The sequence below is a fragment of the Capricornis sumatraensis genome, chromosome 4 (assembly GCF_032405125.1).
Source record: "Capricornis sumatraensis isolate serow.1 chromosome 4, serow.2, whole genome shotgun sequence".
Lineage (NCBI taxonomy): Eukaryota > Metazoa > Chordata > Mammalia > Artiodactyla > Bovidae > Capricornis > Capricornis sumatraensis.
The window spans coordinates 107,492,727-107,518,218 of NC_091072.1; the positions used below are offsets into that span (position 1 = coordinate 107,492,727).

General features: G+C 36.4%; 1 protein-coding gene across 5 annotated transcripts in view; it reads right to left on the bottom strand.

The window, feature by feature from the left end:
• The window catches only part of ANKS1B (ankyrin repeat and sterile alpha motif domain containing 1B), a 1,136,988-nt gene that overhangs the window by 689,690 nt on the left and 421,806 nt on the right, over positions 1–25,492 (bottom strand). For all 5 annotated transcript variants that reach the window (XM_068970630.1, XM_068970629.1, XM_068970628.1 and 2 more), the window contains exon 11: positions 8,296–8,432. In XM_068970630.1, the coding sequence (XP_068826731.1) occupies positions 8,296–8,432 (137 nt within the window). The remainder of the gene's footprint in view (positions 1–8,295; positions 8,433–25,492) is intronic.

The window sequence follows — 25,492 nt, forward strand, 5'->3', positions numbered from 1 at the left end:
CTTTTACCACCAACATTTCATTCCTTTAAAAACCAACTATTCAAAAAAGTAATCTACAATTAGCGCATTGTTTTTCTCCAACCCTTCAACTCTTTGCATTTTCTCCACTTGAGAAAATTGCAGTCTTGTAGGTCTTTGCCCTCATAATCATCACATAAAGTGACATTTTAATCTCCCTTCTCCTCCACCTCCCGACAAGTTTTGACAGTATTGACTAATCTCCTCTTCAGTTTTCTTTCCTCTCTTTATATTCATGACAACGTGCTGTCTTCCTTCTTCCAGTCAGTTCAGTCCCTCAGTCATGTCTGACTCTTTGCAACCCCATGGACTGCAGCATGCCAGGCTTCGCTGTCCATCACCAACTCGTAGAGCTTACTCAAACTCAGGTCCATCGAGTCAGTGATGCCATCCAATCATCTCATCCTCTGTCGTCCCTTTCTCCTCCCACCTTCAATCTTTCCCAGCATCAGGGTCTTTTCCAATGTCAGTTCTTCATGTCAGGTGGCCAAAGTATTGGAGTTTCAGCTTCAGTATCAGTCCTTCCAATGAATATTCAGGAGTTATTTCTTTTAGGATGGACTGGTTGGGTCTCCTTGCAGTCCAAGGGACTTTCAAGAGTCTTCTCCAACACCACAGTTCAAAAGCATCAATTCTTCAGCACTCAGCTTTTTAAATACTCCAACTCTCACATCCATGCATGACTACTAGAAAAACCATAGCTTTGACTAGGCAGGCCTTTGTTGGTAAAGTATTTTTTCTGCTTTTTAATATGCCATCTAGGTTGGTCATAGCTTTTCTTCCAAGGAGCAAGTGTCTTTTAATTTCATGGCTGCAGTCACCATCTGCAGTGATTTTGCAGCCTAAGAAAATAAAGTCTCTCACTGTTTCCATTGTTTCCCCATCTATTTGCCATGAAATGATGGGACCAGATGCCATGATCTTCGTTTTCTGAATGCTGAGTTTTAAGCCAGCTTTTTCACTCTCCTCTTTCACTGTCATCAAGAGGCTCTTTAGTTCTTCTTTGCTTTCTGCCATAAAGGTGGGGTCATCTGCATATCTAAGGTTATTGATATTATTCCCAGCAATCTTGATTCCAGCTTGTGCTTCTTCCAGCCCAGGATTTTGCATGATATACTCTGCATATAAGTTAAATAAGCAGCATGGCAATATACAGCCTTGATGTACTCCTTTCCCTATTTGGAACCAGTCTATTGTTCCATGTCCAGTTCTAACTGTTGCTTCTTGATCTGCATGAAGATTTCTCAGGAGGCAGGTCAGGTGGTCTGGTATTCCCATCTCTTTCAGAATTTTCCACAGTTCATTGTGACCCACACAGTCAAAGGCTTTGGCATAGTCAATAAAGAATAAGTAGATGTTTTTCTGGAACTCTCTTGCTTTTTGATGATCCAGCAGATGTTGCCAAGTTGATCTCAGGTTCCTCTGCCTTTTCTAAATCCAACTGGAACATCTGGAAGCTCATGGTTCACATATTATTGAAGCCTGGCTTGGAGAATTTTGAGCATTACTTTGCTAGTGTGTGAGATGAGTGCAATTGTGCGGTAGTTTTAACATTCGTTGGCATTGCCTTTCTTTGTAATTGGAATGAAAACTGACCTTTTCCAGTCCTGTGGCCACTGCCGAGCTTTCCAAATTTGCTGACATATTGAGAGAAGCACTTACATAGCATCAACTTTTAAGATTTGAAATAAGGCAAATGGAATTCTATCACCTTCACTAGCTTTGTTCCTAGTGATGCTTCCTAAGGCCCATTTGACTTCACATTCGAGGATATCTTGTTCTAGGTGCCTTCCTAAGGCCCGCTTGACTTCACATTCCAGGATGTCTGGCTCGTCCTCCTTTATCGTTTCTCAATGCTTCTGTCTCTCTTTTACTAAGGCCCTGTTTCTCAAGTAAATGCTAAGAAAGTACTTAAACTTCTGGGTTCTCAATTTATTCATCTATAAAATTACAATAATAATATCCATTCCCTCTAAAATTATGAAAATTAAATTATATTAGGTGCTTTACATATATTAACTATATTCCTAAGTGTAAGCATTTGCAAGCATACCACCTTTGGTACTATTTCCCTTTACCATCAAATTCTGTAAATGACTGTAAAATCTTCACCTTAAGCTCCTAACCTCTCTCACCATAATTCTATAGTAACATTTCAGTTTGTATACCATCCCTCACTCTCAAGGAGTTTACAAAACCAAATTTGTCATATCACCCTCTCCCTCATCAAAATGAACTTCTGCTTAAGTTTTTCCTACTTCTATTACTATCATTCAAAAATTCCAGTCAACCAGTCATCTTTGACTCCCTTAGGTCTAATCTACCTCTCCATACATGCTTTATCCAAAGTGTCTCTTGCATCAGGTGCTATACAAAAAGGTTAAAACATCATAACCAAGTTCAAAGTTGGATTTACATTCAAAATTAAAGGAATGCATTTATCACTTTAATAGAACAAAAAGAAAAAAAGTAATATGATCATCCAAATATATAAAAAACAATAAAATGGAAAAAAAGACATTTTTGTTAAAAAAAAACCTTCAGCACGTGTACTTATGGCTGATTCTTGTTGATGTATGAGAGAAAACCACAAAATTCTGCAAAGCAATTATCCTTCAATTTAAAAAATAAAAAAGAGAAAAAAAAAAAAGCTCTCCACAAACTAGAAGCAGAAGGGTACATATAAGAAACTTAAAGCTTATAGTTAATGTTGAAATATTGAGTGTGTTCCCTCAAAATAGCAAATAAAGAAAGGATTTCTGGCTTTACTACTTCCATGCACCATAAAGATAAGAAAAAGAAATAAAAGACATAAAAATAAGAAAGGATAAAGTAAGACCATTATTATTTTCAGATGACAGGGGAGGAAAAAATCCTAAGGAAATTATTTTTAAATGAACTACTGTGAGTTTTCAATGAAATAATCCAGATGGAAGTTACAAGGATGATATAAAACTCAATTGTATTTCTATATATCAACAGTAAACAAAATTGGAAAGTTAAAATAGTAAACAGTACTAAAGCATTAAGTCCACTCAGTGAGAAAGGAAAGTCTTTCGCCATATAGGAAAAAAAAAATGAAACTTGACTCCCACCTCACACCATACAAAAATGATTTGTGATAGTTTGCAGAACTAAATGCAAAAGCCAGAACCAGAAAGCTTATGGGGGTAAAAAAAAATGGGTGCATATACTTATGGAAAAAGACACAAAATGCACTAACCATGAAAAAAATTTAAAAATTAGATCTCACTAAAATTAAAATATTCTATTCATCAAAAGGTACCATTAAAAAATATTAAGGTCAGTTTTCCCCTTGTGGTCCAGTGGTTAAGGATCTGCTTTGTAATACAGGAGACACGGGTTTGATCCCTAGCTGGGGAAGATCCCTCATGCCGTGGAGAAACAGCCCCTGCACCACAGCTAGAGAAAGCCCACTTGGAGCAGCTAAGACCCAGCACAACCTTAAATAAATAAATAAATAAATAAATAGTTTTTTTAAAAATTAAGGCAAATCACTGGCTGGGAAAAATATTTGCAGTGCATAAACCAGACAAATAACTAAAATCTTTTAGAATTACAGGAGAATTTAGTAATAAATGTAGTGATAAAAAATATTGTAGTAGTAATAAATGTCATATGAATGTAGTAATAAAAAATTACTACAAATTGACAATTAGGAAATTGAACAATCCCATAAAAAAGGCGTGAACAGGCACTTCTCAAAAGATATAACAATGAGCAATAGCCACAGGAAAAAGTGCTTAAAGCCACAATGAGAAATGCTTTCATACCCATAAGGATGGTTAAAATGAAAAAAAATTGAAAGTGTAAATGTTGGCGAGACTATGGAGAAATAAAAAAATCTCAGATATTTCTATGTGGGATTAAATTATGGAACTACTACTTCAGAAAACTCTTGGCAAGTTTCTTATAATATTAGCTATTCATCTGCCCTACAACCTGACAATTCTACTTTTTGGTATCTATATGAACATTTAGTGCACATTAATTCATAATACCAAATAACATGAAACAACTATGTTAATCCAACTACTCAGCAAAAAAGAAAAAAAAAAAGGCATAACATGAGTGAATTATATTGAATGAAAGAATCCAGACCTGGGCATACATAAAACATACAAACACAGTAGGATTCCATTTACATAAAGTCCAAGAATAGGCAATTCTAAATTATGATGATAAAAATCAGAAAGAAGTGGCACCCATGGTAAAGAATCTGCCCACCAGTTCAGGAGATGCAAGAGATGTGGGTTCAATCCCTGGGTTGGGAAGATCCCTTGGAGTAGGAAATGGCAACCCACTGCACTATTCTTGCCTGAAAAATTCCATGGACAGAAGACCCTGATGGGCTACAGCCCATGGGGTTGCAAAGAGTCAGACATGACTGAGCAACTGAGCAAGCATGCACGCACACACTGAGGCAGGAACAAGGGCCACTGATTGGAAACAGGCATGAGGCAACTTTCTGAGGGTTACAGCAATGTTCTACATCCTGCCTTGAGTGATGGTTACACCTACATACACAGTTGTTAAAATCTATCAAACTGTATTTTTCTATTAAGGGTAAAAAGATGCTTCACCAGCAAAATATTTGGGGAAAAAAAGGCATTACAAAGATAAAGCAAAAAGAAAACTGGTATGTTGATGCTGTGCTGTGCTCAGTCGCTCAGTTGTGTCCAACTCTTTGTGACCCCATGGACTGTCCACCAGGCTCCGCTGTCCATGGGGATTCTCTAGGCAAGAATACTGGAGGAATGCCCTCCTCCAGGGGATTTTCCCAACCCAGGGATCAAAACCAGGTCTCCTGCAATAGACCTACCTAAATTTTTTAACATGTAAATATTTTTCAAGTACTTCAAGTATCTTTTCAAGTTTACAAACAATTCTATTTTCAAGTATGAGTAACTGAGCGCAGCCTTGCAAATGCATCTAAATAGAGAGCCTCAGGCTTGTGGGTCAATATATTGAAAAGAAACAAAGAGAATCCAGTAGCACACCAGTATTTCAGACTCTCTGAATCAAAAATAGAAAGTTTCACAATCTGAAGAATTTTAAGACATGAAAGAGTCCAAAGAAGCAAAGGTAAAAAGATCAAATACAGGATGCAGAATTAACAGTTGTGACTTACTGAGTTAATAAATATGCCAAATAGTCAAACTCAACAAAGCACTGCCAAATCTGTCACAATTAATACACCAGTCAGAAACACATGCAATGTATAATCAGCTCTACCTCATACTGAAAGCAAGAATTCATTGGTTATAATGGATATCTTCCATTTATAGATAGAGTTATGACAGTAGACTAGATAAAGGTATGCATGGGGCAAAGGAGAAGTAGCCCAACTTGCTCTATCTGATCAGTACCTATTTGTAGTGAGTGAATAAGATGAACAGTTCTGTTTTTATCTCTCATCTGTTCTGGATCACTCTTCTCACAATAAGACTAAACACATGTACTAATGCCCAGGCAAATAAATGTAAATTAATGATTGAGGGTTGTACTTATACTTCCGTTTTCAAGGCTCATCACCGGTTTTAAGAGTGAAATGATCATTCCAATAATGTTATTAATTTCTAATTAATAAATGAAAACAGTATTTGAATACCCATAAGTCAATCAAATCGCATTCATGCATTTCCAGATAGAAAAGCCAGGAGAATTATCAAACACCTGCACTTCCCTGGTGGCTCAGACGGTAAAGCGTCTATCTACAATGCGGGAGACCTGGGTTCGATCCCTGGGTCGGGAAGATCCACTGGAGAAAGAAATGGCAATCCACTCCAGTGCTATTTTGCCTAGAAAATCCCATGGACAGAGGAGCCTGATAGGTTACAGTCCATGGGGTCGCAAAGAGTGGGACACGACTGAGCGACTTCACTTTCACTACTTTATCAAACACCTAGAGGGTTAATAAGCCTATGATCAAAATATAGGCTCTTATATGAGCTAACCAATAATTATCTTTCCTTTGGAACAGTAGCTCTTGTCAATGTTCCATTCCTGACACACCTGTGCCTGTCAGAGCACAGCAGGGAGTCTGCTTTATCCATCTAGCTGTCTGCTATTCACACTCTCTAGTCTCCAAACCATTTCTTGAAATCACATGTTCTACTCCAATACTCCTTCATAATTACTTTCACTTGAATTTTCTATTCCCTGCTCTCCATAATAAATGAAGAACCCCAGGAGATCAGGACTCAAAAGGAGAAATAACTCTTGCACCAATGTCTCTGAGGTAAAAGCAAGAGTGGCCCAAGTGAGGTTATATTCTTTCTTAAATATATACCATAGCTGTTATTGTTCCACAACATACATACAGACAGGCTGCATTGGTTCTAATTGAAACACCATCATCCTTAGTTTCATAATTTTTTCCCTTCATTTTTCCTTCCCTAAATCATCATTATAACATCTAATAAAGGAAAGTAGAGTCAGTTACCTTCATACACATTTAAAAATGGACAGAACCAAGGAGTGGAGTCAAGTGGAATTTCTGGCTTTAACACTACTCCTAGATTTCTTCAAAGTTTACTAAAATAAGGTAGAATATGTAAAGGAGGATTTATGGAGTAAGATCCTTTAGAGTGCATTAGATTACACAGAAAGGAATCTTTTTCGTTCACTGAATGACCAAATGCATTTACATTGGAGAATTTACACTGATATAAAATTTAATGTTTAGCAATAAATTTTATTAATATATATAAGACAATCTCCTACATATATAGTTCAAAATGTTGGAAATGCAATAGTTGCACCATAGCACCAGAAACACCTTAACCTAGTGAGAAAACCAATGATAATAAATGTGACATTTAGCAACTAAATCTAAGCTTTGTGGGGCTTATTTCCTGAAACAAATGAACTACATCAAATTTCCCTGAAAACAAAGAGGAATTATTGAAGACATTTTCCTGCTCCACATACCAGGACATTGTGTGAAATATTCCCTATGCCTAAATGAACCTGTAAGTTTTATCCTCATAAAGAGGTAGCAAATTATATATCCTAATGAGGAGTTTTCTACCCTCTGAACAGGATTGTAGGAGACAATTATTACACCAAGGAAAGTACAAGAAACTTCAAATCAGTTGCACAACTTAGCCCCTTTGGAGTGCCAATATCCTTACCCATAACACTAAAATATACATTCCCTTGGAACTGATAAAGGTTAAACAAAATAATTTGTAGGAAAGTATTCTATAAGCTGTAGCAGATATGCAAAGCTTAAATGTCATTTTACTGATGAGGACGGTACATATAATGAAAAAATCCAAAATAAGTTGTGTTAAAGAAGGTAAGATGTTAAACAAATTATTGTTCATTTAGGTCAAAGCAATCTTAAGACATATTTGTTCTGCAAAGTGGCTCAAAATATTTGTTCATACTATATAGCTAAGTAGATAGTGAATGGCATTGATTGGATCCAAAGTTCCTCTCTCTTGAATTTTATGAGGCCCATTCAGAATGAGCCAGGTTGAGAACACCACCAATTCCATGTTCTGAGTCCATCTGTTGGCAAAAATATAATGCAAACAGCTTTATAAGTGCTATTTTCAATGAAATATCACAGAACAGCTTGTCCCAATGATATTTCTAAAGCTTGCCTGCAAACCGCCTACTGGGAAATCCAACGGAAAGAAAAGGGGTAAGAGAAAGACACCCATACAGAAAAGTGACAGAAATGGAAAAAAAGAACAAAGGGTAAAGAGACTAGCTAGAGGAAATTGAACACTGGAGAAAAATAAGGAGCAACGAGAGGTGCGATATCAAATACAGACGAAATTAGTTTGAAGCCATAAAGGATAAAGATTTGGAAAAAACATGTATATAGAAACAAATGGGGTTGGAGGATAAAGAACTTATCACAATCAATGTGGCACGTCCAAAGAAATGAAGACAAAAGAAAAAGGAAACACCAGAAAACATGTAACATCTCAATAGTTTGAGCATAATTATTAAAATGTTGAGAAAAATGATGTGAAATAGCCATTTTTCTAAGCTTGTTTTTTCATATACAAATTCAATTTTTCATAATATACAAATTCAACTTTCCAAAAGCTAACAGATTTCAATGTGTATCATCATCTCCAAGGGAAGGAAACACTCTCTTCCAAGTCCATTCTTTTAACCTGGAAGTCCATTTACTTATTATAAAATAGTCCCAGTATTGCAATATAGATGGTGTGCATGCACTGATTCAAAAACAAAATATATTAAACTGCACATGATGTCATGATGAGCACTTACCTGGGGTCGAATGACTTTTACAATATTTTTGAGGGCAGTGTCAGGAGATGGAGGTGAGCAGTCAGGTGTTGGGCCTGTGGAGCTGTTTCTATGGTTACTAGTTCCTGGAGCAGTAATTGCTACCTCAGAGGCATTATCTGGGAATAAAAATAGAACGACCATGAACCTAATCACTCAGTTTACCTTCTAAGACTTAAAATTAATTTAATGAACATGAATTGATATTTCAACTTAAAACTGGTATTAATTACAAGATCATAATGTGAAATACACTCGGCAATTTATTTTAAAGATAATCTGTTTATTGAATATTTTATTTTCTTTTAGAATGGTAAATATCCCTCTGTAGTATTGTTCCAAGGAGGAAGAGTATTATTATTTAATTAATAATGATAGGTCATCCAGCATAAATGTTTAGATTGCCACTATACAGATGACTAAAACATCACCTTAACTTTTAAAAAATGCTCTTTTTATATGACTGGCCTAAGTTTTCTCTATAATATTCATGCCTTCCCAAAGCACTTTTTCCAGAAATCCCTCAAATTGTAAAAAAAAAAAAAAAAAAAAAAAAAAGCATCCCAGTAAATTAACTTGGATAAAAAACTGGCATTTGTGCAAAATAGTTTTATAGTGTAGATAAAAACAAAATTATCACTCCCAGATACATGTATCTTCCTAGATGGTCAAAGCTAAGTGAATGAAATTTCAAAAATCCAAAGTAATCTTCCCTTATCTTCAGTATTGTGGGAGCAGAAAGAAGAAACTGATGACTTGAAAATCAGCAATATGTATAACATTTTCCTCCTAAATTTATATCAAAACAAAATAACATCAAAGATGCAGTTTTAGAATGCTTAAAATACTGGGGAAAGGATGGAGAAGGTTCTGTAAATAACTTCTGCTAGCACATAGAAGTTATATTATCTTAACAGCACTTTGGCAAATCCTCTAGAGCTTTTTATGGAACCTGTTGCAAGCTCAAATCTTCAAAACATTTACTTCCTTGTTATATTTTTAATTAGTCCCCAATAATTTTCTGTACTCGACAGCTGAACTGGTCCAAAAGTGACTAAGACTGTGAATTCTTTAGAGACCAGCAAGTTTCTCTGTTCCATGGCCATTGTCAGCAATCCCAGGTGAAAAGCAATAACTTGTGAAGGCACTTCTTGCTCACAGAAGGCAAGAGGATGAAACTACCCATTACTTTAAAATATAATTTATTTTCACTGGGGAATCCAGACATAGGCTCATGAAATAAAAAATGCAAGTGTGACACACCAAATTAAATAGAGAATTCATAAAATGTCTTAGATGTGTCCAGAGCTCACTCTTGATTTAGTATAATACACAAGGTGGGGTTTGAATGGGCATCTCAAGAATAAGCCAGGTTCTGAAAGACAGTAGTTTGTGGGGGAAGTCTTCTGAATAGGCTAAGGTAGTATGAGTGAACACCGAAATGGAGACAAAACATCAGTTAGCAAGAATGACAAGATGCATTCATTCTCTCTAATTCATCCCCTCCTTTCATTCATTCAATCATACATCTAAAACATTTATTTGGGAGCAATTATGTATTTGGCATTATGTTTTATGGATAAATCAAAAAGAATCTCTGGTCAGGGATTAAGATGAATAGGTGGAACACAGACTCTCAGGGCTGTGAAGCTATTCTGCACTATACTGTAACTGTGGGTATATGTCTCTATACATTTGTCCAAACCCACAGAATGTACAGCTCCAAGAGTGAACCCTAACGTGAACTATGGACTTTGTGTGATAATGATGTGTCCGTGTCAAGGTTCACTGACTGAAAATAAACGGACCACTCTGGAGGGGGATACTGATAGTGTGGGAGGCTGCACCTGGGTGGCAGCAGGGATTACGAAAGGAATCTCTATACTTTCCACTTGATTTTTCTGTAAACTTAAACCTGCTCTAAAAAATTAAATCTAGTAAATTTTTTTTTAAATTTCTGCCCTTGAGAGGTATATAATCAAATGTGCCATGAGACATGCAAACAATTTATAATGCAATATAACTTGAGAGTTGGTAACAGGTAAATGAAGCACGATGAAAAAGCAGGGGGAGAAGAAATTCAGCTGTGGCTGGGAAGGAAGATGGTTGTGAAAAGCTGCAGTTTTCAGGTAAGAAAAGTAGGACTAGAACATAAAACATAAGGGCTTGGAGAGTGAAAGAGCATATATGAAGCTAATATTTTATGTTAGGAAGACGTTGGAGCTAAGTTTAGATAACTAAAAGTAGGTTTTATTATTTTGTTTATGCTTAATTCTATAAGCAATGGGAAATACTGAAGATATTTAAGCAGAGACCAGCCTAGTAATGACAATAATTGCTAATGGTTATTGAACATTTATTATTTGCAGGGAGCATGTTAAATTTTTTTTACTTACTGAATCTCATTGAATCCTCCAAATAATTCTTTGAAATAGCTTCTATTACTACCATTCCCATTTTACAGAAAAGACAATCACAAAGTTAAATTTCCAGTAAATGGATGACAAGAAATTCTAGATTGATGGCACATTGCCTTTCTGCCTTTCCTAGTGTTAGCATGCCCTAGGTATGCAAGTATGAACGGAGCAGGCACAGCCTGAAGACTACTACCACAGTCAAATTACGGGCAGTCTCTGCTTCTAAATAGAGTCAACCAACTCCACAAAAACAAAGTAGAACGTGGAAACAGTAAGACAGAGATAATAAAAACAGAAAATAGCAACCATAAACACATCTTGGAGTACACTTGTGTGTACTATATGTATAATACCTGGAGGCAGGGAGATGAGTTAACAACAGTGACTCAGGATAAATCAGAGTATTAGCATTTGAGTTGGTGATAAGGTTGGATTCTGGATATATTTTGAAGATAGACTAATAGAATTTCTTGATATGTTGGATATAGGGGAGGAGAGAAATAGAGAAGGCAAGCATGACTAAGGTTTTTGGCCTGAGGAACTGAAAAAGTTGGACTTTTGAGCAGCAGAAATAGGAAAGACTATTGGAAAAGCACACATTCCCTACTATTTCACTTCAAATCTTGCCTCTATCCAATTTTCTCTCTTCTCTCCTTTTGGATTTCAGTGAAATAATGTTAGACTTATTATTCATTATAATTTATTATCTCTTTTGTACCCTCATTGTTTTCTCTCTGTATTGCATTCTGGATAGTTTACATATATATAAATATTCATTTTCCAGCTTACTGGTTCTTCCTTCAGCTATGTCTAGTCTGCTATCAAACCATTTACTTACTTTCAATTATACTTTTCAGTTCTAAAATTTCTATTTGGTTCTTTTTCAAATACAATACATTATCATTTAGCATTTTCAATACCCCAGCATTTGCTTACTCTTATTTATTCAAAATGGAAGTTGTTTTGCTTCTTAACCTGTCTGATAATTCCAATGCTTGAAGTCTTCATGAATCTGTTTTTATGCCTCTATTTCTCATTCACAGTATTCTGTTCTGTCCATCACATCTTCAATTCTGTGCTACTTTTTACTTTTTATTAGAATGAATTAAACATTAATTATGACTCTATCTTTCAGTAAATATTAATTCAAAAAGGAATCCAAACTCATATTCTAATACCAGATGCTGGGGTTTGTGGAAAACCTATCTGTTCAATGTTAGATAATTTATTTAATTGCTCTGGATTTTAGTCTTTCTTTAAAACATGAGGATAATTAATAACTATATTCTGGGGCTTATGTGTGAGAGAATTCAAATGAAAAATAACTAGCACATAATCAGATACATGGTATGCAATTAATAAATTTGAGTTTCCTTTTTCCCTATCAAACAAAATATCAGAATTGAACTAAAATATGGAGGAGGAAAGAAAATCTAGAGAGAAAAGCAAGGCTATAAATAGTAGTACTTTGTAGACAAAATATCTAGAGTAATGACTCTGAGTACTGGGGTACAATTTGAGACCAGTATCTTTCAGCTACTAACACAAATTGGTAGGGACAGAATTTAATTCCAGAAATAAGAGATGATCCCTTGAGGAATGATTCACTGCAAGGTCTGGCCCTGTTAAGTGCTTTTGCCTCAAAGCCAGAAAAAAACTGTTGGGTAGTCCATGCAGACTGTAAAGAAAAATCTTCTTGAATGTTTCTTGTAAGAAATTTAATACATAGTACAAGACAGTGAAGAATCAAGTACTAAATTATTTTAAAAAGACTCTAAGTGTGTCCATCTTCTGAATCCATGATCTGTACCATTACACTGATAATTTGATTTTATACTACCTTGCATTGTTCATTATCTCTTCCAGACTAGGTTATATTTTCACAATGACTGACATTTCCCTTATTTTCTCCACAGCTCTTAGCTCAATGCAATCTTCTAAGAATACTAAGTGAAGTAAAATGAATAAAATAAAACTTGTGTGTCAGGGGAAACCATCATAAATGCCCTTAATTATATGGAGAAAGGTGATCTGGTTTTTATAATTTCATGGTCCTTTTGGAGAAATCCAAATGAAAAGTATATTCTAGAACATACATAAGAATCCTAGGAAAGTGATTTATTCTTAAAATATCCTTTATTATATTATTTATAAAAATCCACCAATCATCCAGTGGACTTTGCAAAATCACAGCTTAAATCCACGATGGTTTCACATGGTCAGCCTGCATTTCACACCTGCAGCTACAAAACATTTCTGATGAAAAGGAAATGAGGTGTGTAAAAATTGCTTAGAGAAAATTACTGAATATATTTGCAATTTCAGATTGAAATGAGACACCTTCTAGTCACCTTACTTTCTATGCATTAGATTATGCATTATGAATGTCAGTTTCTTCTATAGAATAAAGCACAAGGAAAAACTTCCTAGTTTACAGAGGCTTTTACAAGAAAAGTATTCTATGAATACAAATAATTCATATGTAATGTTATAGTGTACAATTTTAATATCATTCACTAGCATGTACTGAACAGCTAAAGTATACCAGAGACCGGGCTAGTTTCTACGTAGCTGGCAAATATGACTGATATTACTTTGGCTGGGGATTCAGGAAAGGTCTCATGGAAGAGGTGATGATTAAGGAGTTCTCTGACAGATTAGCAAAATTTAGAAAGAAATGAGTGTGAAAAACATTTCCAGAGTTGGAAGTAGGAGGAGTAAAAGGTATTGATAAAAAGATGGGAAAGAGGAACATTTAGAAAGAGTCAGTTTGAATAGAATAGAATATTCATGGAGGTAATGCTAAGAAATGGAGGAGATATATACAACAAATTTGGGCTCTAGAATCAAACAAATCTAATCTGAAATCCTGCCACAGTCAACCTCAGTTTCATCATCTGAAAAAGTGCCTTTCTCGTGGTTTTTTTGCAAGGATAAATAAAATATGTGTGTGTGTATGTGTGTATTTTTGCCTGGCACGTAGTAAATGTTCAATTAAAGTAATTATTGCTATTACTATCATATACATGCCTGATAATAATAACTATAAGTAGATAGGTGGCTTGAGGTATCATTGTGGAAAGTCTTGAATTACCAAGTAATTAAGTAACTAAGCAATTATCAAGTAAGCATTTAATAATTATTAGTGTAACAATTCATGAAATATAATTTTCAATTACTGGCTTTAAGTCAGAAATTTGCAAAGCTTTTCTGTAAAGGTCCAGATTGTAAACATTTTAAGCTCTGCAGGCTAGGTCATCTCTTTTGCAACTATTCAACTCTGCCATTACAGCACAAAAGCAGCCATAGAGAATATGTAAGCAAATAAGTGTGGCTGCATTACAAGAAAACTTTATTAACAAAAACAGGAATGGTCCAGATTTAGTTTTTAGTATTTATCAAGCATTTTACCAGATAAAATATGTGGTTGTTGTTGTTGTTTAGTCACTAAGTTATGTCCAACTCTTTGCAGAGGAACTGCTGACCATGGTAGGCAGATTTTAAGATCATCCTGTCTGATCCCTGCCTTATGGTATTCATGTTTTTGTTACATTCTCACCCCTAGACTATAAATTGAACTTGTTGACCAGCTTCTAACAAATAAATATAGAATAACTGACCCTTGAACAATGCTGAGGTTAGGGATGCTGACGTCTATTAGGAAATGGCAAGCCACTCCAGTGTTCTTCCCTGGAGAATCCCAGGGACTGCGGAGCCTGGTGGGCTGCCGTCTATGGGGTCACACAGAGTCGGACAAGACTGAAGTGACTTACCAGCAGCAGCAGCAGCAGTGTAGTGCAGTGCAGTGTAAAATCCTTGTATACCTTTCCAATTGGCCCTCATGGTCAGCAGTTCCTCTGTATCTGAGGTTGCGCTTCTATAGATTCAACCAGCTACCGATGGTGTAGTCATGTAGTACTTATTTATTGAAAAGAACCTGAGTATAAATGGACCCATGCAGTTCAAACCCATGTTGTTCAAGGGTCAACTGTAATGAGATGTCGCTTCAGGATTAGGTTAGGAGAACAGCTTCAGGATTAGGTTAGGAAGAGAATGGCTTCTGCCATCTCATACTCTCTCAACTCTTTTGCACTGAGAAAAGCAAGTAACTGTACTGTGAACAGCCTTTGGGGAGGCCCACAAGGCACTGTGAGGGACTAAAGCCCTCAGTTTAACAGCCTACTGGGAACTGAAACTTGTCAAAAACTGCATGAGTCAACTTGAAAGTGGATCCTTCACACCCGGTCAAGCCTTGCAATGACTGTAGTTCTGACCAACAGCTTGACTGTGACCTCAGAGAGACCCTGCTCCAGAGCCACCCAGCTAAGACCCTCCTGGGTTCCTGGTCCACAAAACTGTACATGTGTGCATGCTCAGTCATGTCTGACTCTTTGAAACCCCACAGACTGCAGCCCGCCAGGCTCCTCTGTCTATGGGACTTTTCAGGCAAGAATACTGGTGTGGGTTGCCATTTCCTCCTCCAGGGGCTCTTTCTGACCCAGGGAGCAAATGCATCTCCTGTGTCTCCTGCATTGCACGTGGATTCTTTACCACTGAGCCACCAGGCAAGCCCACAAAAACTGTGAGGTAATAAATATTTGTTGTTTTCAGCCACATGTTTTGGGATAAATTGCTATATAGCAACAGATAACTAATATGTTAGGTGTTTGGTTTACATTTATAACAAGGTCAACATGTTAAATGTTTGGGCTACAATAGTAAACAGACTCTCAACCTCATTTTGAAGTTGCTGCCTATTTAATGGAAAATACAGAAGGAAAAATGTAGAATTAAAAATCTGTGTCATTCACGCTACCGTGGGAGCACAGAAGAGTGAGCCACTAACTGAATAAGGGGACCAAGGTGGGAAGTAAATTTATGTGTAAGGAGAGGAAGAAAAGAAGAAATATTTCATCATAGCCTTAAAGAATGAGTGCCATCAAGCATTTAAGGAGGGAGAAGCATTGTAAACAAACAAACAAAAAACACAATATGCAATGAGGCAGAAGTAAGAAAGAACATTATGACTTTGGGGAACTATAAAAAGCTAGCCTGGATGGAACACAGGATGTGTGTGGAAAAATGAATGGAGATGATGTTGGCAAAGTAAGGTATTAAGATGAAAGATGGCAAGGCATATGAAAAGATGAGAAAACAAAACTGACTTTGTGAAAGACTGAATTTTTCTATTAAAAAAATCAGCAACATTGCATTTCTAAAATTGTTTTCTTTGAAGCTATGGTCAAACACCACTTCCATCTATAAAGGGAACAGACTACAAAGCTACAGTCACTTTAAAAATCTTATCAAGGAAGAGGCCACATTTGTGTGCTAAATGCATGCTGATGTTGATTGACCAGCAACTTCAAGCTGACATTTGGTGTTTGAACAACTATAATCTGTAAAGATCTTTGGTCTTGTATACATCAGAGAAGCTCTTCTAAGAACCCAACAGCTCCAAGGTTTCAAGGACATCAAAGAGTCCACAGTTTCAATTCAACCATGAAAAGTAGCCCCATGAATAGACTGTGGTAGGACAATATTCTCTGTCTCCTCACCCCCTCATTCTTGTTCCCATTCCTCAACCATGGCAGGGAGAGCATCTTTAGCATAATTACAATAATTATATAATCAGAATTATGCTGTAATTTGTGAGGACATTAGTAGAAGGAAGTGTTATTTGTCCTACAGATTCCCTACTCTGAAGAGCTCAAGAATTTAGGAGGAGTTGGGGCTGCTGCTGCTAAGTTGCTTGTCGTGTCCGACTCTGTGCGACCCCATAGACGGCAGCCCACCAGGCTCCCCCGTCCCTGGGATTCTCCAGGCAAGAACACTGGAGTGGGTTGCCATTTCCTTCTCCAATGCATGAAAATGAAAACTGAAAGTAAAGAGTTGGGGCAGTTGCTAACAGAATTTCACCAGCCTCCAGGATGGTACCGACAATTCCTTGACTTTTACCACCAGGATGAAATAGATCTCTGGGGTGATACACAGTAAGCGAAATGAGAGGCAGAGGGAGGCCAGAGAAGATGAGTCCCCTCCCAAGGCTGACTTTTATGGACTGAATTGTAAGCAAATGAAGAGGGTAAAAAAAATTAAAGAAATAAAATATTTTATCTCATGTTGGACAATTCATGGATTCTTTGGTTTTGTGAATATATTTATGCTTCAATTCTCACACAGATTTTTATTTTCTAGGATCTATTGGCTTTGAGCACCATTTTGGGTTTTAATCTTTCCTTTTGGTCTTGATGACAAATACTTTCTTTTCTGATTTTGCTCTCAGTGGTGGCTTGTATTCACCTCCTGTATCCTTCTGCTCACTTAAAACTGGTGTTTACACCAAGCTGACCACGTCACACCCTAGCAATGTCCTGTCAGCCCAGAACCCCTTCTAAGCAGGCACTGAATCCTCAGTAAGAGAAGTTTAAAAATGAACTTGCTAAAACCCCACATGAAGGCATCATGGCAGCTGGAGGTGAAAATGAGACTTATTCTTTCATTATCACAGGGCTAAATTCCAGGATTCTTTCACATTCATGTGAAATGTGAATGACTCTGCTAAATGTAATATGTAAAAACGACTCTGCTATGGTCTGCACTGACTCATATCTATCATTTATTGAAATTCAGTTTACTCTTTTTTATGCCTCAAAACCAAAGCACATGTTTCCCATTTCTTGCTTTCCACCCCAAACCTGCCATTACCTTGGGACCTTCAGATTTCTTGTAGATGCTTAAGCAATCATCTAAGCCTAATAGTGTTCTGATTTCTACTCATGTGATTTCCTTTTTTTTTTTTTTGATGTGGACCATTTTAAAGTCTTTATTAATCCATTTCAATATTACCTCTATTTTACGTTTTGTTTTGGCTTTCATCGCGAGGCATATGTGATCTTAGCTCCCCTACCAGAGACTGAACTCATGCTCATGCACTGGAAAGCAGCCTTAACCACCGGACTGCCACGGAAATCCCATTCTCATGTGACCTTTGATTTAACTCCTTTCTTATTCTTGTATCTGAAGCTAAACTAGGCACCTCATTTGAACAGCAGTGCTTCATTTGGGTATCGTAATCTCAAAGAACCCATTCCATAGGCAGATAGCCCATCATTTTCACTCTCCCATTTCCCTCACTCAAACTAAACCTATTGTTAAACCCCATTGCTATAAACTAATTCTTTTATCCATCTGATTTTATTCAATCTATCAACTCCTTTCTATCTTCACTTTTTACATATTCAGCTTAGACATAATGATTCATCGTTTAATAACTCTTACCAATAACTACATCCATTCGTCTTATCGTTTTACCACACACTCCAAGGAAAACTCTAATCCCATCTGCAGTTAACACTTTAATATACCTTTCATATCTGAAAAATTTATTCCCCTAGCTATTTGAAGGGTTGCTGGTAGACAGTCTTCACCTGTCAGCCCTCTTTGGGAACTGTGTCAGCTGAAGAAACTTGCTTGTCCCAAGGCCACATCACCTTCCAGGAGCAACCTGCTTCTGATGTCTGGTTAACAGAGAGCTATAAAGGCTGTGCCTAGTCACCAACTTGGGATGATTTTGAAGGACTATCCCAGTATTGTAGTTCCCTGGGGAGTCCACAGAGGCCTATGTTAAGAATTCATCACAGCCTGGCCTCTCCTTCTGCCCTATTTTGCTTCCTTTCCACAGCCTTTGCTTCTGAGAGCACTCTTAATTTAGTTATATGCCAAACTCCATCTCAAAGTCTACTTCCTGGTGAATTCGACCTAGATTGAACTCAGCCTAATTGTTCTCAGTGCTCTCTTCCACAGTTTTTTTCAACAATCAGGTACTAATCACTGCTAAAAACTGTATCAAACAATTTAATATGTTCTTAAAAGTCACACTATTGTGTCATTTCTTCCTTACTGAAGAATCTATCCAGATGACAGGCTGCTTTCTTAAACATATTCTTTTACCTAAACTTCTCAGATTCAGTAAATTGCTCATATGACTCCATAAAATCAGTGAAGTTTTTACTACACATTATTGAAAAATTTTTTTGAAACTTGAGGACATTTTTTTCTTATTAACAAAATAGTGCTTAAATACTAGATACAAAGACATAATCTACTTATGAGTGCCAAAGTATATAATGATTAGAACTTTAAAAGCCCAAAGTGTCTTGCTTTTTAAAAAATTTAGAAAAAAATTAGGTGACAAAATCTCAGACCTTCTGATGTATCTGTTATTAATTGCCTATACATCTAAGGGGCCTCTTTCATAAGCAACCAAAAGTCCTGTAGTTATCCATGCTTAACACCTATTTTCCAATTTGCAGAGTTATGATGAGAAATATTTCAAACACTGCTTGGCATCTCTGAACTGACCCATCAGGTTAGTAACTAGTAGACATACAAAACCATAACACACACACACACATAACCTTTAGAGTGTTTACTCTTTGGTATACTACTCATGGGAAAGAAATATACTGTTATTCTTCTAAATACACTTAAGATATCAAGATATAATATAGGTTTTTCTGTAATCTGAAATCCTTTCTTTCCCTCAAAATAAACCTACCACTATAGCAAAGTAGAGACAAACAATATAGGAATGGGCTAGCATGAAGTCCTTCTGCTTTCACTGTCTCCACAAGCCATTGTTAAGTTATATGTGCTGTGCTCAGTCGCTCAGTTGTACTCAGTCATGTCCAACTTTTTCTGACTCCATGGACTGTAGCTCGCCAGGCTCCTCTGTCCATGAGATATGGTGGTCCCCATAGTAAATGTCCTTAGAATTGATAGTGCAAAAACTTACATGGAATGAGAGTGCAATATGATAAATTTTAATCCCATTAATTCAACAGATTGCACAAACTAACCACCACAGTGTATGGTACTGTGTATTAGATGAATGAACAGGTACAAGATACGATATCAACTGATTAGATACTTCAAAAGAGTAAAGGAGTAAAATAATTCTCGTCCCAGATTTTGAGGAAAGAGAATTTCAAAAGCATTTTAGGATTTTGTTTAAAAAGATTTCTAGATGCTAATAAGTCACCGACAGTAGTAACAGTGCTGTCATCATCCTGCTCCTCTACAACCAACTTTCCTATAACGTTTATTAAAGTTTCTGTATCAACTATGGCTACCATAAGATATATATTTGATTTTAACCAAGTAAAATTGTGCATAAAAAGAAAATCCTAGAAGGCAACACACCAAATGTCACTAACACTCATCTCCAGCTGGTAAGATTATGTTTTTTTATTTTACTTCTCCTTATTTTTGGCCACACTGTGGATCTTATTTCCCTGACCACGGGTCAAATCCATATCCCCTGTAGTAGAAAGACAGAGTCTTAACCATTGGACTACCAGAAATGTCCCATAATTGTTTTAGTTTTATTTTCTAAATTTTTTTTTACTTCTCAAATATTCTTCTATGAGTATATGTTACTTTTATGTTTGTTTCAGACATTGGATATTCTAAAAAATGCATTACAGATAAATATTGAAAAATCCCACTTTTACACTGTCATAAATCTATTTCATTGCCCCCTCTCAGGAGTTAATCGCACCATTGCAAGGTTAGTATGTATTCTCCATCTGTGAGTTTGTACTTTTATTACTTATGTATACACTCATTATCTATATATTCATTACATATTGGACAACTGATGCTTTTGAACTGTGGTGTTGGAGAAGACTCTTGAGAGTCCCTTGGACTGCAAGGAGATCCAACCAGTCCATTCTAGAGGAGATCAGCCCTGGGATTTCTTTGGAAGGGATGATGCTAAAGCTGAAACTCCAGTACTTTGGCCACCTCATGGGAAGAAGACTCATTGGAAAAAACTCTGATGCTGGGAGGGATTGGGGGCCGGAGGAGAAAGGGACGACAGAGGATGAGATGGCTGGATGGCATCACTGACTCGATGGACGTGAGTCTGAGTGAACTCCGGGAGTTGGTGATGGACAGGGAGGCCTGGCGTGCTGAAATTCATGGGGTCACAAAGAGTCGGACACGACTGAGCGACTGAACTGAACTGAACTGAAATATATTATGTGTACAATTCTGAATCTTGCTTTTTTCACTTAACATTATTTTCAAGATATATACAAGTAAATGTTTGTAAACGTGGTATTTTAATTTTAATTGAAGCATAATGTTCCATTTTACTAAAATTTTCACTGATTCTCTTCCTTATGGACATTTTATTTTTCCCAATTTTTTATTCTTACAAACAATGTTACAATGTATATCCTTCAGATTCTTAAAGTTCTGTTTTAAAGAACTATATACTTAGAAGCAGATTTGCTATTTAAGAGAATAGGGCTTCTCAGGTGGTGTTAATGGTAAAGAATCCGCCTGTCAATTCAGAAGACACAAGAGACATCTTCCCGACCCCTGGGTCAGGAAGATCCCCTGGAGAAGGTAATGGCAACCCACTCCAGTATTGTTGCCTGGAAAATTCCAAGGACAGAGGAGCCTGGCGCGCTACAGTCCATGGGGTCACAAAGAGTCAGACATGACTGAGTGAGCATGCAACAATGTGCATTTCAAACTTTTTAAAATATTACATTGTCCATGAAAATGGAGTACCAATTTATAATTCTATAGCTGTGTACAACAGTTCCTGTTTTTCTACATCTTTACAATACTTCATATCATTAGAACTTTTGTGTCATTCTGGTGATTGGATATAAATTGGCATCTCATAGTGGTCTTAATTTAAATTTCTCTGTTACTGGAGTTAAATATGTTTATTGGCATTTCAAAATTCATTTTCAGTTAATTCCCTTTGTCAGTGGTTTCACTTATTTTATTTGGGTTCTTTTTTTCTACTTCTGGTCTTATAGTACTAATCACTTCTCAGTGTTATACACCGCAAATATTTCTCCCAGTTTGTGGCCATTTAAACAAATTTGTGACATCTTATATTAAGCATGGATTTTATTTTTAATGTATCTGGTTTTATTAATTTTTTCTTAATAATGTGTACTTTCTGTCTTAAGGAATCCTTCCTTATACTAAAATGATCATATGAATTATCTCCCTTAATTTGTTAAATTGAGGAAGTGTTTTGAAAAATTTTCTGATATATGAAAGATCCTTGAGATAGTAAGATAAATCCTACTTAGTCATGATATACTTTTAATAAATTGCTGGATTCATTATGATAATATTTTGTTTAGAATTTGTGCACCTATTTTCATACAAGAGATTATTTCATATATATTTTTCTTATATACTCCTTGTACAGTTTTGTTTCCAAGTCATGGAAAAAAGCTGTCTGTTTACCTCTTGAATTCTCTTAAACAGTTGGTACAGCCTTGATATTATCTGTTCATTAAAGTTTGGTATAACTGTTGTATCAAACCATTTGACCATATGTTTTTTGTATTGATTCTCTTCTGTTTATGTCTATCTGTATTGTTATAATTGGTAATTTCTTTGTTTTCCACAAATTTGTACCTTTAATCTTGTCTTAAAATCTTTTTGTAATAAAATCATTCATAATGTTATTTTATGGTTTCTTAAAATCTCTCCTGAGTCTTTGATTGCAGCTTCTGTTTTTTTTCTAAATAATATTTATTTGTACCTTCTTTCTTTCTTTTGGATCAGTCTTGATGGGTATATTTATATTATTAGACTTTTCAAATATTGATTAATTTCCTTTATTATTTTGTTTTAATCTTTGAGTTACTTTGATATATATTCTTTTTTAGTTTTCAAATTTACAGGTAAGGATTCTAGAAGGAGGGCAGCTTACATGTGTTTCCTTAACTTATTGCAACTCATCTAGCTAACCTAAGCCATGTAGCTCCTGGAGCTAACTGGCAAATTGTGTCCGGATGGAAAAGCGAAAGAGCTATTACAAGACTGTTACCCCTCTGGGATAGATGAGAGTCTTAGAACTAGCGTACTAATGCCCATGGGCAAGGTGCAGAATGTCATAATCCCAGGATTATCTGGCAGAGAATCTGATACCGATGTTGGCATTGGGCTGCATGGTATACACTCCCTTGTACCCCAAGGAACCAAGGACTTGCTGAACAAGTGTTCTAAGTTAGGTGTCTTCACCTAAAATTCTGGAAAAGTTTACAGATAAACGTTCTCCTGGTACTTTGACAGGTTATCAGTCTCCCTCCTGCTATACTGCTGACTCAGAGTCAGAGACTTCGAAATGTTCCAGTCTTCCAGAGACTGCCATTCTTTATGGCACTGAAACAACTAAATCTGAACCTGAAAGAGTAGACCAAGAAACAGACCAGTACCTAAGAGGGTCCGGCAGCCACAGAAAGAACAGAAAACTAAAAATGAATTCCTGACAAAATAAACCTGATATTAGAGACAGATAATAATTTTTAACACAAATAATGATGAGAACTTAAAATATTGAAGTACAGCATATTGAAAAAAAAAAAGACTTTGTGGGGGAAAAGAGTAACTGATCAAAAAGTTTCAGATGATGTGAAGGTAAGGATGGCTTATTGTTAAAAAGCTAATTAGTGCCCTAGAATATGAAATGGAAGAAATATCAAAGTACAGAATAAAAAATATATATATATTTACATATAGAAATTCTAGAGACTTATTCTACAAAAATACAAATAGTAGGAACTCCAGAAAAAATAAATAGATGGACATATATCAATAATTTTAAAGTATAACTAAAAATCCCCTGGTGAATAAATTTATTAGTCTACTTGTTGATGTTCTAGGTAAGATTAATCAAAAAGATTCACATATACAATTATACATTGGAAAAATCTCTGGGATGAAAGAATTATCATACAAACTCCCAGAGAGAAATAACACTGTATAATGGACAATGGCACTAGCATTAAATTTTTCATCTGCCTCACTGAAAACTAGACGATAATGGACTATCAACTGAAAAAACAAAAACAAACAAACAAAAAAAAAACCTCTGGACAGAATGGATACTTAAGTACTGTATAAAAGGAAAAAGTAGTGATGAAAAATAAAACTCTAGCCTTCTATCTAATAAACTCTGATAACGGTTAAATAATTAAAATAAAGATTCTAAATGAAGAATCTTGAAATAATAGATGAGAAATGCTTCAGTGAATGTTGAATTAAAATTCCAGAAGTTGGGCATCTAGAGAAGAGTAAGAGGTAAAAACATTCTACTTCTAAGAAGAGCTGAAAGTGAAGAATTAAAGTTATTGTGTTAGTCTCTCAGTCTTGTCCGACTCTTTGTGCTCCCATGGACTGTAGCTCTCCAGGCTCCTCTCTCCATGGAACTCTCCAGGCAAGGATACTGGATTGGGTTGCCATTCTCTTTTCCAGGGGAACTTTCTGACTCAGGGATCAAATCCAGGTCTCCTGCATTGCAGGCAGATTCTTTAAGTCTCATATTACAGAGGAATGTCAGAGGCTGCTAGTTTTCACCCAATTTCTTACTCATCCCTTATTCTTCAATATTGAATCTTCAGTCCTCAGCTGGACACAAATCTACCTAGAATTCCTAGCTCCCTATGCAAAAAGAATGGCCATATGACAAAGTCCTGGCTTAGCAAAAAGGATGTAGGATGTCTGCATATTCCAGAGTGTGCCCTTAAAGGATCTGTGTTTCTTTCCCATCCCCTAAATCCTTTCAGGATTAGCTGGAATGTGATGTGGTGAAAAAAAGTTGTGAATGGGGACAACCTAAGGCTAGCAGAAGAACAAAGTAGATGCCTGGGTCCTTGAGATTATGAAGCCAACATTCCAGCCCTGGTCTGCATATGCCTAGAATACTACCTGAGAGAAAAATAATGTTCTGTCTTGCTTAAGCCATATTCTGCTTTCTTGACTACTCCAAAGCCTTTGACTGTGCGGATCACAACAAACTGAAAAAATTCTGAAAGACATGGGAATACCAGATCACCTGACCTGCATCCTGAGAAACCTGTATGCAGGTTAGGAAGCAACAGTTAGAACTGGACATGGAACAGCAGACTGGTTCCAAATAGGAAAAGGAGTACATCAAGGCTGTATATTGTCACCCTGCTTATTTAACTTATATGCAGAGTACACATCATGAGAAATGCTGGACTGGATGAAGCACAAGCTGGAATCAAGATTGCTGGGAGAAATATCAATAACCTCAGATGTGCAGATCACATCACCCTTATGGCAGAAAGTGAAGAACTAAAGAACCTCTCGATGAAAGTGAAAGAGGAGAGTGAAAAAGCTGGCTTAAAGCTCAACATTCAGAAAACAAAAATCATGGCATCTGGTCCCATCACTTCATGGGAAATGGATGGGGAAACGGTGGAAACAGTGTCAGACTTTATTTTGGGGGGCTCCAAAATCACTGCAGATGGAGACTGCAGCCATGAAATTAAAAGACACTTGCTCCTTGGAAGAAAAGTTATGACCAAACTAGACAGCATATTAAAAAGCAGAGGCACTACTTTGACAACAAAGGTCCATTTAGTCAAAGCTATGGTTTTTCCAGTAGTCATGTATGGATGTGAGAGTTGGACTATAAAGAAAGCTGAGCACCGAAGAATTGATGCTTTTGAACTGTGGTGTTGGAGAAGACTCTTGAGAGTCTCTATACTAAAGGAAATCAGTCCTGAAAAAAATATTCATTGGAAGGACTGATGCTGAAGCTGAAACTCCAATACTTTGGCTACCTGATGCGAAAAACTAACTCATTTGAAAAGACCCTCATGCTGGGAAAGATTGAAGGCAGGAGGAAAAGGGGACAACAGTGGATGAGATGGTTGGATGGTATCACCGACTCAATGGTCATGAGTTTGAGT